General features: G+C 35.3%; 1 protein-coding gene across 12 annotated transcripts in view; it reads left to right on the top strand.

Annotated features, from left to right (window-relative positions):
* Nucleotides 1–11,360, top strand: part of LMO3 (LIM domain only 3) — a 227,741-nt gene extending 216,381 nt beyond the window's left edge. For all 12 annotated transcript variants that reach the window (XM_037136610.2, XM_037136605.2, XM_037136609.2 and 9 more), the window contains one exon: nucleotides 8,483–11,360. In XM_037136610.2, coding sequence (XP_036992505.1) covers nucleotides 8,483–8,588 — 106 coding nt within the window. In that variant the 3' untranslated portion in view covers nucleotides 8,589–11,360. The remainder of the gene's footprint in view (nucleotides 1–8,482) is intronic.
* The last annotated feature ends 7,137 nt before the right edge of the window (nucleotides 11,361–18,497 follow it).

Genomic DNA, 18,497 nt, shown 5'->3' with positions numbered 1-18,497 from the left:
GAGAACACTTCTATAAACTTTAAATCTTCTTCTTATTCATTATTTTCTTTAATGTTTTACTGTCTTTTAAAGTAGGTTTAAAATGTCTTTGTTTTGAACTACTTCTGTGAGCAAACACATTTGCACTGTGGCAAATGCACATGAATTTTTAGCAGGTAATGGGTATTCATCTCACTATTTGTATTTATAGTTACCCTATTTTGGTTTCTTATTCAGCATAAGAAATTTAGCATTTTAACCTTGTTTTATATGTGCTTCTTAAGTTGCTTCAAGTCTCTTTGTGAACAAAGCTAGAGATTGTTAGCAATTATTAATTGCTAATTATCAGCATGGGAGAGGTGGCATTGGAGAATAGAGTGTGGCACAGCAAATTGAAAGACCTAAATTCTGGTCTGGGACTTGGCCCCTAACAAGACGTATGACCATAAACCAACAATATTAGCTCTCTGGACTTCAGTATTCTCATTAATAACATAAGGGAGCCGGATTAGTCAACTGCAGAGAATTCTTTCATCTTAAAGTCTTATGACTTCATCCCATTTTTCTTTATTGAAAGTTATAAATTTTATTTCCAGTGGGAACTATATACCACTGGTACCTGTTTTATGTAATAAATGCAGAGTATATTAGAATATTGAAGTGTACATATCATTAAAAATACATCTCAAAAATTAGTACACTTGATGGGTTTTCATGAAAATAAATCCTGTGTGAGTGTGAAAACACCTGGACATAGTATATAGTCAGAAAATATTAGCTCTGTCAAGTTCTAAGTTACTGTAATTTCCCCTGCTTTACTGTTCAATGCAGCATCTTACGAGGCCCTGCAGGGTAGTAGAAAGAACACGATGTTTACAGCGAGACCTGGATTCAGATTCCAGCCCCACTGTGCATGAGCTTGTGACTCTGAGAATGTTGCTGAATCTCTCTGACTTCGGTTTTCACGCCCTTAAAATAAAGACACTAATGCCTGTCTAACAGATTTTGAAAATCAAATGATGTATGTAAGTACCAGGAAAAGGTTCTTAGAAACTAGAATTATTAATAGAAGTAGAAATTAGAAAATAGAACAATAAGCTCTCAAAAATTAGTTCTTTTTCCTTGATATTTATAACTTTTACCAAATAATATTTCATTACCTTGTTTTTTATACAAGACATATATCTCAATAATGTCTCCTGCCAAATAGATATTCAGAATGTGACTCGGTCTACCTTGTCATGTATAATTTATCCAGGAAATAATTCAAGAAGTCATCTCACAACATCAAGTCTTCCCCACAAATGCCTAGAGTCAGTGCAGTTTAATTCAGTCTACAGTGACATTTAACCAGAAATAAAGTGGCAAATGCACATGCTCTTTATTGTCTGTAAGGGTATGGATAAACAAATACAAATGTCCGCACATCAGTGCAGACACACATCTATGCATCTATACATGTGTGTACATACATTTTAAAAGTATATTTAGTAAATTTAAAATGCTCTGTTTCCTTGTCTTATTGATCCACTAGTAGCATCCATGAACAATAGTTAGCTTCACGCAGTAATACTTACTGCTTTTCTACTTATAAAAAGGTTACATATTCATAGTAAAAATTTAGAAAATACAAAGAGATAAAAATAACATTGTCTCATATTTCACTATTTTCTTACTATTATAAGAGAAAATATTTTAATATTTTGGTGTGTAGTCAGCTGTACAATTCTTCATACATATATGACAAGTGATATATAGTATATCACATTTGAGCAGATTAAAGGAAAGAAACAGGAGAGAATCCTAATCTTTAATATTTGACTTTTTTGTTTAATAGAGTATGTCTTTTTACCTATAGTTAAAAATTCTTTTAAGACATTTAAGCTTTTATTGTGTTCAGTTTATGAATAGAACTTCATATAATAAATGATCAGATATATAGGTTATTTCTTCAAGTTTTTAGATTACAAATATTATTAATATCATATGGACTTTATAAACAAACAAATACTAAAATCTGTGTCAGGATAAACTCACAGGAACAAAAATTAATTAGGAAAAGTGTTTAAAGGCTTATTTAAAATTAATTAAATAAAAGTTTAAAGGCTATTGTTATACAGTGCAAAATGCTCTTTAGAAAAGTTACAACAATTATTCTCATACCAAAAATGCAAAAACTGGCCATTCCCTCACATTTACTCTAACATCGGGAATTATTTAGAGAGAAATCTTTGTCACCTTAAGTGATGGAAGATGGTATCTCATTATAATTTCCAGTTAGCATGCATTTGCTTACCAGTGGCCCTTTGCTATTTCTTTATTTAGGGAACTGCCAATGTATGGCAGTTTGCCCATTTTTTTCTATTAGGAAAAGCTTACCTGTTTTATCCATGTTATACACGGAAAATTAAAATGTTATTCAAGTGCTAAACCAGGGCTAAATTCACTGTGATGCAGAATAATTGTAGGTTGTTCAAGCTATTTACAAATCATGTTTCATTTTATCTCACCATTGAAATAAAAAGTTACACTCACAATTAAGACTGTCTCCTCAGTAGAACTCAGTCAAGTACGACAAACATTCCTAAATTTTGACTCTAAAACTATTCACATTATTATTGCTGCAAAATGCTATTCTAGTATCATTATTAAAATACCTAATATATTTCTATGTTCGCTTCATCTATTACATGCCATAATGGGACTGCATATCTTTAGTTCTGGTTATGCACAATTAGCACTTAGTTATTGTCTTGTCACTTCAGCTTAACAAGACAAACTTCTTTAATGCAGGTAGTCAACTAATCTTCATCAGCCAAGCACAGCGGACAAATTTTGTTTCTCTCAATACAGAAGGTTTTCAATATGGAAGGTTCTGCTTTGACTTTGACATTGCCTTAGGAAACCATCTTCCCTAAAGCCGTATGCCAAAGAAGCCTATGAGCTCGGTAGCCATATCAGTGACATAGCATTGCACTTGAAGTGAAACACAAGACACATAGGTAACTTATAGACACTTTCCCATAAGCAAATGTTATTGACATTTGAAACTGTGGTAGCATATATCTGCTTCTGAATGTTATTTAGCAGTCATCTCATGGTAGCTTGTAAATCAAAATATTATTAATATCATAATATTTCTGAATGTTTAAAAATGTTAGCAATAACAACTTTTCAGGATTGGTTTTCCCTTACATATACCCTCTCTCCTCTTTTTAGAGGGGAATGGCTAAGAATGTAGAGTCCTGAATTACAAATCTTAAAATTTCTCTATTTTGAAGGTTTTCTTGGGTGTCTTGTAGAATAACCTGGATCTACTTTCATAGTGGAAAATTCTGTGTAATGGTTAACTTCTTGAAGGTGAATAGGCCTCTCCCTCTTAGAAAATTGTGTAAAACTAAATGGTGGTTTTATAAGAAAAGGAAAAGATGTACTTGTTTGTAATAAATTGCCTCAACTATGTAGGAAAGAAAACATTTCATTTTATTTCATTAAAAAATAAAATCATTGTGCTTGGATCTGTAGGAACAGAGAGGAGTAAAATCTAGTTTCTCTCTTCATTTATTCAGAGCTGGGGGAGAGACAGGCATCAGAGACTCATGGGAGAGTGTAACTGATGCTAAAGACATCCATCCCGAGGGAAGAGAGGCGCATCCTGGAAGTCTTAGGAAAACAGCGCATGCTGATGTGCTGGGTTTCATAAAAGAACTCGCTAAGACTAGTTAGGATAGCAGAAGTGTGTCTGCTGGGGTGTCGGGGAGAGGAGGGTCAGAAGCAGTGAGGAAAGGGACTCCCAGACGGATGGAACAGCATGAAAGGCATGGGGGGGTTGAAAGCATGTAATATGTTTAGGAAATTAGAAGTAGCTTCATGTGCTCTGAGATTAGGCCGAGAGTTTGGAAGTGATAAGGAGGAGTGAGGAGCCAGAGATGAAATTGTAAAGATAGGAAGTCAGTGATTAAAAGTAAAAATGAGTACAAATGGAACTTACCCCATCTGAACTATCTTTGGTTTTCAAAGCTATTTGATTCTGAGATAAATCTACCTTAACCAATATTTATTGACCACCCACCTCAGCGACTGCACAATGATAGTGGTATTGCAGAGGGATCAAAACAAGTAAAACTCGTGGTCACTCACCCCAGCACTCCTGTCCACATTGGGAAACCTGTTACACACTTATGAGAAAATTTGAAATGCCAAAGTAAGTGAATGCTACATTAATAAAAACTGTTTTTGGAAAGATCAGAATGAGTTGATGTGGTCAGGGAACATTGATGGAGGAATAAACTAAAGAATGTTTAGACTCTAAGTTAGATGGAAACTTTAACCACATCCCTGGTTAGGTGACCTTTTAAGCAAAGGTGAAAAGGTTATCCCTGGCAGATAATAATGAGGATATATTCTTATATAGTGGTGATTATACCCCAGACAGTATTCTGTTTTACATATACTAACCCATTTAATACTCAAAATAACCCCTAAATAGGTACTATTATTGATCTAATTTTACAGATGAGGAAACTAAAGTACAAAAAGATTAAGCGACTATTCCAAGATTACACAGGTATAAAATGGTAGGCTCAAGATTTGAACTTTGGCAGTCTGGTTTTAGTCTCTGGAGCCAATATGAAAGCTGTTTCAAGAGGAGTATTTTATTTTTTGGCCAAGTGGATATAAATGTGATTAGATACAGGGGTGTTACAGTAAGGTAGGTGTCAAATCATTTCCAGCAGAACTCAGAGTGTGTTAGTCTAACTTGGGGCTGGAACGATTGCTACGAATGAAGTGTGTAATAGCAGCTGAGCTCTCACTGGGAAGAGACAGCAAATGTATGCACCATTCTGTAGTGATGAGACAGTGGGCCTAGAACCCATGCTTCTTACTGAAAACAAAGTACAGGATGGAAATCTCCATCTTTTAGTAACTGAGCATGGTAAATAGGAAGGTAGAGACATTGGATGTATGAACTGGACACTCTCCGTTTTAAATTGTTGTTGAAGTGAAAATTAGTAAGTGACACTCAGTAACCTCAGGAAAAGAAGACGACTAAGTTAACTGTCTCATTTCTTAGAAAGGATGTTACACATGGAGGCTTCTTAGCAGAGGCTTTTGAAAACCTGCTCAAAACTACTCTAAGCCCCATATAACACAGGGATGATTTATTCTGTACTTTTCAACTGTCTAAGACCACACGGATTCAACTAGAATCACTTCAAAATATGTGGAAATGAAGTCTGTAATTAATTCCAAACATCACGATTAGATGGTTTAAAAATCTGATTTGGCATCTTTTTATTCTTTTATGTACTTTTTAAAATGAACAAAAAGTTAATTGAACTGACTGTATCACAAGTAATGAAGATTAGATTGCAAGAAAGATTATCAGTTTACTTTCAGGAATTTTAGCCCTACCTATTAAAATACTGTCAGTATCCCTACTTTTTAAATATTTTTACTGCAAGTGCTAAATCTCTGAAGGAGCTAGTTACATAGCATCGGAAATTAGCCTGCCTTACAAAATCACAGTTACAGATTATTTTGTTAAGTGTCTCAGATCTGCATTCCTGTTTTTTTATAATTGCTTCATTTATATATGAAACATTTCAGAGGAGGACACCAATTCTATTTGCATCCCAGCCATCATTTTTTCTCTGCACCAGAGCTCTCGGGCTGTTTTGTTTGAGTTGTATATGTGATTGTGACACCCCTCACCCATTCTCTCTTTCATCTTGACCTTTGAGTATAAATTGAAGTGCACATAAAATGTACTTTATCCAATTGACAATGTATTAGAGACAAAATATTCAAGGAGAAGTATTTCAGATGAATTTCATTTATATTACCAACATTTCACTGAATGGCAGGCAGACGTTTTTGAAAGTTATGAAAAGGTATAATTGTAACACACATACAAAAAGGTCTGTGTAACTTTGTAGCCTCATGCTGTGCTGCCTCGAGGTAAAAGCATGGGTCTTAGATCCAAAGAAACCTGGTTCCTTTCCTTCCTCCACCTCATACGTCCAGCTATGAAACCTTGGGCAGGTATTTTAAATGCTGGGAGGAAGCCTTAGGTTTTTCACTGAAAAAGGCAAATGATAATATCTCTGATTTAGGTTGATTGAAGGGAATGATGGGATCACATATATACACACTTAGCGTTAGCATATGGTAAGTGCATTATAAAAGGTGGCTATTTTAATTTCCAACACTCCAGACATTGAGGTAAGGTTTCACATACTTTTTATGGCAAAATTACAAAAGTAGCTGATACTACAAATAAGAAAAATCAAAATCTTATCTCAGTATCATTAAGTGGAAAGTTGAGATTTGAACCCTATTTATTGCAATATGCCTCTCTACCTTTCACATATTTCTTATTATAACATTCCTACAATCCAAGGATGTGGCTTATTCACAGAGAACTAACTCAGAAGTATGAAATGTGCCACGTGCGTTGCTATGCGTAGGTGATAGTAGCAAGGCCAGATCCACAGGGTCATGGTTCACTGCTTTTTCTCACTATAAATTACCCTGAGTTTATAAATCTACAAATAACAATTATCTACATTTCAAGGCCTCTGAAGGTAAGAATGACATTACAGGACACGACAAAAAAAGCAAATAAACATGTTTTCATTTGATAGTGAATAGAATTTGGGGGATTGTTAAAAATATGTTGAAAAATTAAAGCAAAATTCTATTAGACAATAGGAAGTTGAAAGAGTATTTCCAATTTAGTTGGTTTTCAGGAAAAAAGATTCAGTAGTATCAGCAGAAGCACAAGAGTGTTTAATGGAACATATTTATTTTTGATGGGATGTTTTACTCTTAGCTTCTTAGTTCAAATTAATTTCAATAGTAATATCAAGTGAAAATTTGAACACTAATCACATATATTCTACATGCTATTCTATATAACCTCACAAAAGTTAAGTCTTCACATTGGCCATTAGGACCGTCCTTTTCCTCAACATGTGTTAGTAATCAGGGTAATCTGCCCAAACTCTCTTATTCCAACACCACTTTTTAAGCACAATATTTAAAGTTTACAGTGTGCCATCAATAAAAAGGTGTACTTTTAAAGCCCAAACTTGAATGTGCAGGGCATCCAGTAGCTTTGACCACAAATGACTCCAAGATTCCATGATTAACACAGAGTCTGTACTTTCAATCAACCTCATCAGCAGGCAGTAATCCTGGGGAAAAAAGTAAATTCCACAAATAAACAGACCAATCTTCTTTAAGAGGAAAGCTAATTCTTTTCAATCTACTTTTTTTATTACGCCATTTTCTCCCTCTATCTACTTAAGCTAGAAAAAGGATAAATTTCCAAAGCTACCCAGTTGGAAAATAAATAGATTCTCTGTTTGTCTAGCATTCCAGTCTTTGCAAATGTAAATCAGTCCAACTGCTCCTCATTTAAACTTTCAACTTCACAAAACCTTAAAGGGTGGCTTCACTACACAATTTAATCTATCCACTAAGATTTCTGCTTGAACATCATTGGAAATTGACTATCTGATAAAGAGAGACCACTATCAAAGGTCAGCGAGGTCAACGTGTATAATTACAAGTAGTTTTACTGAGTCAACTCTACCAGACACTGCTGTTTGAAGGTTGAATTGTTATAATTAAAAATATATACAAATCTCCCCAGAGTTACTTTATTGTTAAATGTACCGGAAACAGCACTAGCATTCATTTCTGACTTTAATTGTGTTTAAAGTATCACCACTGGGAAATTATACAAAAATAGCACTTACTGAAAACATTACAATCTTGAACATTAAACAATTTTTTATCAAATAAGATAATAATTAGTAATGGGCAATAGTTTATTTATCATAGTAATATTAAAAAGTGTGTTCAGGTTATGCCCTGAGGTTTAATTGAAAGTGTTCAATTAAGGAAATGATATTTACTATTTTATAGTTTATGAACTTGCCACAGACAAAGGAATATGGCCCCACATCAGTCAGAGTCTGGTGCTAAAAATAACTTTCAGTTCAGAATGATCACTTCCAAATTACCAGAATTTAATCCCATTTTAATCACAGAGTAAGAGGAAACTTTAAATGGAAAACTTTAAAATGGGCTATTTTCTAACTGTCTGATTCATTTTAATGCCTTTTTGAAATAAAGTGGATCATGAAGTCTTCCATAATCACTGCAGTGAAATATTATCATTTGTTCTTAGTTTAATGAGTGTATACATAGAGCAGTTCTTTTTACTTTTCAGTGTGGTAAAATAAAAAATTTAAAAAAATATGTTTGCTGCCCAATGCATCTTCCTTGATGTTCCTATGATTTTTATATATAAAGGTAGGATTTCAAATTTTGTTTGCAATGTTTTAATGTTGATAATAAGAGCAACATTCTAAGCCAAGCTTTCAAATTCAGGGAATTACAAAGTGAAATTATCATTGAGAAAAGAAATCTTCAAATCTATGTATCTGAGTGAAATGGTCTTAACACATTTTATTTTTAAAAATATTTTCAGGTTTTGTGTTGGAGACAAATTTTTCCTAAAGAATAACATGATCCTTTGCCAGACGGACTACGAGGAAGGTTTAATGAAAGAAGGTTATGCACCCCAGGTTCGCTGATCTATCAACATCACCCCATTAAGAATACAAAGCACTACATTCTTTTATCTTTTTTGCTCCACGTGTATATAAGAATTGACACAACCTACTGAATAGCGTAGATATAGGAAAGCAGGATGGATATATGAAATAAAAGGCGGACTGCATCTGTATGTAGTGAAATTGCCCAGTTCAGAGTTGAATGTTTATTATTAAAGAAAAAAGTAATGTACATATTGCTGGATTTTTGCTTGCTATTCGTTTTTGTGTCACTTGGCATGAGATGTTTATTTTGGACTATTGTATATAATGTATTGTAATATCTGAAGCACAAATGTAATACAGTTTTATTGTGTTACCATTTGTGTTCTGTTTGCTTCTTTGTATTGTTGCATTTAGTACAATCAGTGTTTAAACTTACTGTATATTTATGCTTTCTGTATCTACCAGCTATTTTAAATGAGCTGTAACTTTCTAGTAAAAAATTGAAGAGCAAATCTCACTAATGATACACATATAGATAAAGCAAGTCTATCAACATTAGACAGACTAAAAAAATACAGACATACAAAGCGTTTTAGCAACACCCACCATTATTGCCACTATGATTTAGAGTCTATCAGTGTTCTCATTATAACCCCCTATTTTCAGGGGGTTAAGATCAGCTTTAAAAAAATGCATAAAAATTTCATCTTAAAGCACTTTCATTTTGTACCAACGTGAAAAGTGCCACTTTTAGAATAACTTTAAAGCTTAACAGTTATCCTCTTAATATCCTTGTATGTGTGCCCGCTGCTTGTGTGATAGCTTTGTTGTTAGTCTGCTCTTCAGTCATTCACCCCCTTGTTGTGAACTAGTGCCTTTGGGTATCATAAGTTTTTTCCAAAGGGTTACTTTAAAAAGTGTTACCACAATTATGAGATAACTTTTAAATGACAAATTAAATTTCTTGTAAAAATTTTGCCCAGACCTCTCCAGAAGAGCTAAGTGTTTAATAACGTTATGACTTGATAATTTCTGGCACTAAAAGGATTTGAGTGTGAATCTACTGAAATTATGATAATGCACATTAAAGCTAGGATGATATTTGAGCAGTGAGGTTACTTCTGATTGAGCAACATAGTGCTCATAGAATCTTCTAGAAGAAGAGAGACAAAGGGATTGATAAAAAGCTGAGAAGTGGTGATTATATATTTTCCTTTATTTACATGCCGCTTATTTTAATGTTTAAAAGTGAACACTTTCAAATTTGATGTGTCTTCTTCTTGCTTTCTTTGAGTAATTACCCAATCAGTGTATATCACACCTAAACTGAAATCCCTCACTCCATTTTGTAAAGGTGAAATATTATTCCCATACATACATGATAGCTGATAAAGAGGAAAACTTTCTAGAAACAGAAATTATGGAGACTGATTATTTAAATTACAGCATAAGAAATAAAAATGAGTATATAATCCCTCTTCTGGGTTGCTCACACTTTGCTCCTTTGCTTCTGTTCCCTGTAATAAAACTACCTTTCAACAAATCTAATCCCACATGGGCACAATGAAGCATATTTCTACTAGAACAAAGTTAGCACTGTGGTTTTTTTTTTCCTTGATCACTTGTATAGGAAACAATATTTCCCAGTGTTCTTTGCATACATATTTTATGCTGCCGATACATGTATTGCAGATGAAAATGAAGTGTGATCCCTGAATTGGTGGTTTTGGGGCCAAAATATTAAGCTGCAAATAATGCTGGTGTTAATTTGAGTCATTTTTAAAAGCAAAGCTTCATTATGGACATGCATGTGAATCTGGATATTGCCTCTCATGTTTAAGAATATGACTCTGTGCAAAGTGAATGGTATGTATTTTCACAAATGCTTCATGGTTAAGAGTGTGCAAGTCATGTGCCCCCCAAAAGTGAGATGAAAAAACTTCAAGAATAGCTATGTGAGGCCCATAATAGAACTATTATTTTAGCCTTAGAGCCTTACATGTGATTCATAAAAAGACTTGCAGAGTCAAAGCTAAAAACAGCAAATCAAAACAAAACAGAGCACGTGGGAGCAGGGGAGAGAGCGGGGCGTGGTTTGCGTGACGCTGTAGCTGTGCCATGCACGTACGTACATACGTAGTCCCCAATAAGAGTTGCTTGACGTTCATGTGGACGTTCAGTTTTAATTGTCAGTGTATTTTTCAAATGATCTTTAAATATTTAAATGTTTCTGTATATGTTAAGATCAATCTGCCAAAAATACCTGTAAACTGGGAACAAACCGGCCAGCTATCCTTGGCGCCCAGAGACCAAGCAGTGTTTTTTACTGCCTTTTATTTATAGTGACCCTTTGAGAATTTGTTCTTATGCTTTTCCTACAAATGCAATTACTCACCTAGATTAAAGATTAAGGCCTTAATCTCTTTAGATTATCTTTAATCTCTATGAATTTGTGAAAGAAGACAGAAATAGGCCATTTAATAGCTAATTGCCCATAAACAGTAGCATCTTTGACCTGAAGTACTAAGCTAATTGTCTTGAATATTCAAAGTTCCTGAATTGTTGTCAGCTTCCCTCTTTGTGCTGTGTTGCCCTGATGTCACTTAGCTTGTTATCTGGTGCCTCCAGTAGGACCCGTTGAATTGAGCTTTGATTTCTCAAGCAGGGACCTCGCCCTTCCAAACATGCACCACGTACAAGCTGCCTCTGATGAAGGACCAGGCACCTCCAGACCCCCAGAATGCTGGCTGAGTTTAAAAGCTGACCTGTGTTTGTGACTTCACTTTCATCTTGCTTAATAAAAATCTGCTGGACTCTTTCATTCATTTTTCATATTTGAGTTTATGTTTTTAATAAAAGGGGTATGACACAATTGGATTGCTCTTAATTGGCACAATCTAGGTGATATCTAGAAAGCATATGCTAAGCTCGTGAAAAAGGAAAATAGTTTTTAAGGACATTTACTTTTAAGAGGTAAACCATAAGCATTAACAAAGTAGATCAAATGCTTTCCCAAATATTATATTTAAGATTTTTACTGCTATTTACTTTTGTGGGGAAAATAAAGCTGTCAAAAGTGAAGGTAGCAATTACTAGGTACAATTTGCACATATGTACGAATTTTAAGTGATCTTTCTAAAAGCAACTATGTCGTCAGACTAAATTTCAAATGTTCTCCTTTCCGTGTAATTAATTAAAGCAAATAGACGCCAGTAAACCCTACATTTTCAAGGAAGAGATGGTGTGCTGAAAATTATCACTGTGGTGAAACATACCAGATAAAAGTGGTTTCCTTTTAATTTTCACTTGAGGCAAACTGCCCTCTGAATAGTCACTTAAACAATTTCATAGAAATGATATAGTCCAAACATGCTTAGTGTTCCCTTCAGTAAATTGGGAAAACAATCTGCATATTTACCATTAGCACAGAATACAGTTTCAGCAAAAGTCTTTTGGTTATTCTTTTTTCTTAAAAACATCATTATTGATATTTCTTAAATGTGATCTGAATGCCATTGAAGGTAGTAGAAAGCCAAGCTTTAGGACAGTCGTGGTTTCCATTGGCATTTATGGAGAGCCGACTCCGTGAGCGGTCTTGCCCTGGGCATCAGATGACTTTAAGGTGCCTTTGCATTGGTTGGCACTCATCTCAAACCTACTAATAATGAGCACACAAAAGCGAATGCAGTCCTTTACCTATTCAGCTTGTCATTGCTATGAAAGGTTCAGAAAATATCTCAAGTAATCAATGTGTTCAGAGAATTATCTCACACAAATTACTCATTAACTCAATCGCACATAATAAAAAAAGAACATCAATTAATTAATGAGTCACCCTCAGATCACTCTGATTACAATGGAGCTCTGTGGAAACAGCGGTTATAAATGGAGCTGCCTCTCTTTATTCATTGTTTGCCATTGGCCCATTATTTGGCTGAAACCAGTGTCATATTTAACACATGCCTGTAGGTAATTGTGTGATTAGTATCATAAATGAAGAATTCAGAAAGTCGACTGCTTCCAAGACCTTATAAATGGTCAGAAAAATACAGCAAACTCGTTTTTATAATAGCTTCATTTGAAGCTGAGTTATTAAAGAGGTGTTATCTATCTAAATGGTATACTTCTACATTTATAATCAAGATGTAAGACTTCCATGTTGAACATTACAAGGATTAGCTGCTAAAACATTTAAAAGTAAATTTTACACTGTGTCAGAATACACATAATTTAATTTCAGTCATTTCTCACAAAGACTAAAATAGACACGATGAGTTTTGTAACCATTTTGGTGCCTCAGAAGGACGGTTCTTTCAGTGGGCCTGGTTGTGAGGAGAGGATGGGGGGGGTTGACAGCAATCAGGGAAGGATGAAAAAGAAATATCAAATATTGCAAACAAAGTCAGCAGCTAACATTTCCCAACTATCTTGGAAAATGCCATTCCAATAAGCCTATAGAATAATTACAACAGTTCCCTTCGGTAAGCCAGAAACATCTGTTGATAACACATTGCAGGTGTTAACAATTACACATACTGAAATTTTAAAAAATGTTTTTAATTAAAAGAATTTTTGTCATCTGAAAAGGAAAATATATTAAATTCAAAGATAGTCCTGTTTTGAGTGTGCAGATCACGTAATGCACAAAATTGTAAAGCCCAAATCATTTTGGATCAACTAGTTTTCATGTTTGGTTCAGATCATTGCAATCAAAAGTGAGTTAGAATTCATTGCACTTTTTACACAATTGGTATTCTGAGCTGAAGAGCTGAAATCTCATGAAATTAGGGTGGCAGAGCTGATTACAGAATATTTCGGCTTTATTAGCAAGGCGGTTGCCATTAACTATACCAGATTTAATGGGTGCAGTACAAAGAAAAATGAGAGCAAGGCACATTCAGATATTAGAGGATCAAAATCTTTCTTAACCCCATAGAATACTTTATTTTCTCTTCTTACTTATTTTTTTAAATTTTATTTGATTTTATTGATTATACCATTACAGTTGTTCTATTTCCCCCCTTCATTCCCCTCTACCCTGCACACCTTCACCCCCACCATCCCCCCTTTAGTTTATGACCACATGTCTCAAGTTCTTTAGATTCTATATTTCCCATACTATTCTTACTCTCCCCCCTATCTATTTTCTACCTACCATCTATGCTACTTATTTTCTGTACCTTCTCTCCCCTTCTCCTTCTCCCACTCCCCTGTTGCTAACCCTCCATGTGATCTTCATTTCTATGGTTCACTCCTGATCTAGCTGTCCTCTTAATTTGCTTTTGTTTTAGGTATGGTTGTTGATAACTGTGAGTTTGCTGTCCTTTCACTGTTCATCTTTTTTATCCTATTTTTCTTAGATAAGCCCCTTTAACATTTCATGTGATAAGGGCTTGGTGATGATGAACTCCTTGAACTTGATCTTATCTGAGAAGCACTTTATCTGTCCTTCCATTCTAAATGAAAGTTTTGCTGGATAGAGCAATCTCGGTTGTAGGTCTTTGGATTTCATGACTTGGAATACCTCTTTCCAGCCCCTTCTTGCCTGTAAGGTCTCTTTTGAGAAATCAGCTAACAGTCTGATGGGAACCCCTTTGTAGGTGACTGTCCCCTTATCTCTTGCTGCTTCTAGAATTCTCTCCTTCATTTGAATCTTGGCTAATGTAATTATGATGTGCCTTGGTGTGTTTCTTCTTGGGTTCAACTTCTTTAGGACTCTCTGAGCTTCCTGGATTTCCTGGAAGTCTATTTCCTTTGCCAGATTGGGGAAATCCTCCTTTATTATTTGTTCAAATAAGGTCTTCCCCTTGTGGTACTCCTATAATTCGGATGTTGGAGCGTTTATAGATGTCCTGGAGGTTCCTAAGTCTCTCCTCATTTTTTTGAATTCTTGTTTCTTCATATTTTCCTGTTCGGTCATTTTTTCCTTCCTTCTGGTTTACTCCCTTGATTTGAGTCCCAGTTTCCTTTCCATTACTATTGGTTTCCTGTGCATTTCTATTCATTTCAATTAGTTTCACCTTCATATGTTCCTCTAATTTGTGACTAAAATCCACCAGTTCTGTGAGCATCCTGATCACCAGTGTTTTGAACTGTGCATCTGAAAGTTTTGCTATTTCTTCATAGCTTAGAGTTATGGGCTCTGGGGCTTTGAGATCTTCTTGAGCCATTTTTGGTCTGTTCACGCTCGTTAACTATGAGGAGCGGAGCCTCAGGTGTTCACCAGGGTGGGACAGCCCAGGTCGCTGGGTTGTGATGCTATGTGTGGGGGCGGGGTCAGAGCGGGGAAATGGTGGCCCCCTGTACTGCTTTCTGCCATTGGGGCCTGCTCAGTCCCATTTCACTGCTCACTCCTTCGCCGGTCTATCTGCGCACAAATGTCTGACCACAGTCAACCAGCCGCCCTGCGCCCTTGCTGGGTCCACCTGTCGCTCTCTGGGTAGCTCACTGGGTTGCTCACTGGATCTGCCCGTTGCAATCCCACACCTGGGACCCATGCACTTGAGTCCATCTGACTGAGTTTTCCTGTGCAACCCTGCTCCGCCAGCTGCTGGCTTTACCCCTCTTACCGGTCAGGCTGAAGAATTCGTTGTTATCAGACTTCTGAAAAGTTCAATTTTCTGTGTTTTGGCTATGTTTTCTGTTGCTAATATTTTGTTGTCTCTAAACTTGGTTGTGTGAGAAAGCACGGTGTGTCCACCTATGCCTCCATCTTGGTGGAAGTCCCCCATAGAATACTTTAAATCACCTAAAATAGTCAATTTTAACATGTAACATTATCATATGACCCATCTTCAATAGCTTTTGATAATAGTTAACATTTACTGAACACTTGTATATCAGGCAGCTTTCCATGCCCATGTAATTTCCACAACACCCCTGTAACATAGATGTCATTTTTATAGGTTTTAAATAAAAGCATAGAGTAGTTATTTAACTTACCCTGGGTCGCATAGGTCATATATCTAGTAAATAGTGGATCTGAGATATAAACATAGGCTTCCTGGCTCTAGGGTGTGGCCACTGTTAAGGGATTGTTTATTATTATTATTAATAATAGTAGTAGTAGTATATAACTATTATTACTTTCTAGCCAAGAACTAGAAGTTACCTGTGCTTGATCAGAAATTCTAAGTATTGTGGAATTAATGTCTTCTTTAAAGCTGAAAATTGGGAATGAAAGCGATCATAATTTCCTAGATACAGTCTACTTAGGAGCTCTTTTTTTTCCAACCACATTATGAAGGAGTTTATTTGAACCTGAAAAGCCAGGATACCAAGAAGAGGGGTTCCCTAGTATGAACGGCAATATCAAGAATGAGAAGTAGTCAGCAGGGACAAGAGGAACTCACAGTAGGAAGCTGCATTGTCTGTGTCAGAAACAGCATGCTTTAGTGAAGTAACACTAGATTAGTATGTTTTTTATAACTTACTTCTATAAGGTGATACAAAAACAAACTTAAAGGCAGAAAAACAAATCTGTGTCAAGATTGTGTTCACTGGTCTAACATGCACGAGCTATGTAAGACGTTGGTCCAGTCAGCAGCCACACAGCTAAGGAGCTCTTTATCTCAGAATCACCACGATTAACCAGGCTAAAGCAACAGTGGGCAAAGCAATTATCCTTAACATAAACCAGAGCAAAATTCCATTGATTGCATTGTTGTCATCACCACAGCTACGTCCATACATTGGGGACCTTAATGATTTAACCCCAAATCATTGCAGATTAGGTGGGAATGGGAACGTCCACCACACGAGAGTCTTCTGGGAAATTGAGCTCAGAGCTGTGGTGACCACTGCAGAACATGGTCAGTTCATTTTGCATGAACAATGTGTTGGTCCTCAACCTGGAAGGCACAATATGAGCCCCATTTCCCAAAAAATTTTAGTCGTACAGTAGCTTAGGTTAATTACTCCATGACTCAGTAAAAACCTCTATGAGCCTTTCACAGCCCGTGTTGGGTGGAGCTGCTAGGTAACCTGAAAGTTAACTTCGACCTCTAATCCCTGTGTTCTTCTTGGAGTATCTTCAGTGTAGTGTGACTAGTAGCAACAGCTAGAAGAAGACACAAAAACCACATCTAAGACAGCTACTGAACCATGAGAAGAAATACAGGATAAAAATAAAATATGGCACAAAATACGGAATAAAAAGGTACCTGAAAACAGGCAGGTAACTTCAGGGAAAAAGAAATTAATGAGCACCTATCATGCATAGCTCAAATCTAGGCATTTAATATCTTTTTTTTGTCTGAGAGACTTTGGTGCCTGAAATATAATGTTCATTGCTATTTATCCTTCATTTAATGCCCAGCTTATTAACTATACGACTCCAGCAGATGAAGTTTCTCTAAATATTTGTACACCATTTAAACAGCTAATAAACCAAAACTTGTAAGTTTAATAAATCAGATCCAACCATTTAAATGTTGATTAGGATCTCGAATTTTTCTAAACATTTCAATAAAACCCCATCTAATTCATTTCAGATGCTTTAAAACCAGACAGAAATTTTCACAAATGTCTAACTCACTGAGGAAAAAAACCTGTAACAAAATGATTAAATTAAATTAATATTTTATATTTTATTTCATATTTGATAGCTTATGTTAATAGCAATTCCCTTTTAAAAATAGAAAATATTGTCTCAACTAGCTAAGTCTGCAGTATCTGTGTTGTTGATTATATGAACCTCAGCTGGGGCATGAGAATAAGCTACTCTGTCCAAAATGACTCAAATTTGAATCAGCGCACATGAATTTGACCAATAATTTAATAGTCATGCTTTTCTTGTTACATCAACAGATCAAGTCTTTCATAGTTATAATTTCCCATAACTCAATGCTTTTCCCAAATCAATGTGTTAGCATTATTGTATGCTTATGCATGCCATTTAAATATCTCATTATAAGCTATAAAATTATTTAGAGATTTTTATCTCCCAAGAAATAAGAAACTGAATCTATAGTTAAATTTCCAACTAGAAGATTTGACTAATCCTCTTTCTTACACAAATGACTGGACTCTGTTTTGGACTGATTGTAATGCATTACCACCTGTGTTGATTAGTGTGCTCTTTGAGCTCTTAGTGTAATTTGACTTACAATTACCCACATTTAATCTTCTCTCCTCAGAAAATAGAGACAAATACAATTGACACTGTATACATCCAATAGAAGATACAAAGTATATATTCAGTTATATTTATTTCTGTTTGTTTGCTTTCTTTTTACCCTTCAACCCCCTTCACCCCTTCCTTCTACTCCCACCCACTGCCTCTGGAAACCACCAATCTGTTCTGTGTCTATGAGCTATTTGTTTGCTTTTTAATTCCACATGTAAGAGAGATCATAAGGTGTTCATTTTTCTCTAACTTATTTCACTTAGATTAATGTTCTAAGGGGTCTGTCCACGTTGTTACAAATAGCAAGATTCCATTCTTTCTTTATGACAAGATAATATTCCGCCACATATACCACATTTCTTTATTCACTCATCGATCGATGGGCATTTAGGTTGTTTTCAAATCTTGGCTGTTACAAATAATACTGCAATAAACATAGGGTGCATGTATCTTTTCATGTTAGTGTTTCATTTTCTTCAGATAGATTCCCAGGAGTGAAATTGCTCAATTATAGAGCAGTTGTATTTTTTTTGCAGTAACTCCATAGTGCTTTCCGTAGTGGGTGCACCAACTTGTATTTGAACCAATGTGCATTCTTACCAATACTGCACAAGGTTTATCTTTTCTCCACATCTTTGACAATATGTATCTGTTGTCTCCTTGTTAATAACTATTCTAATAGGTGTGAGGTGACATACAATTGTGCTTTAAAATCCCTGATTATTAATGACATTGAGTATTTTTTCATTATCTGTGGTCTACCTGTATGTTGTCTTTGAAAAAAAGTGTCTATTCAGATCTTCTGCCTATTTTTAAAT

This window comes from Artibeus jamaicensis, unplaced genomic scaffold (genome assembly GCF_021234435.1).
Source record: "Artibeus jamaicensis isolate MK-2021 breed Jamaican fruit bat unplaced genomic scaffold, CSHL_Jam_final contig_233, whole genome shotgun sequence".
Taxonomy (NCBI): Eukaryota; Metazoa; Chordata; class Mammalia; order Chiroptera; family Phyllostomidae; genus Artibeus; species Artibeus jamaicensis.
This window is presented reverse-complemented; position numbering and strand designations above follow the sequence as displayed.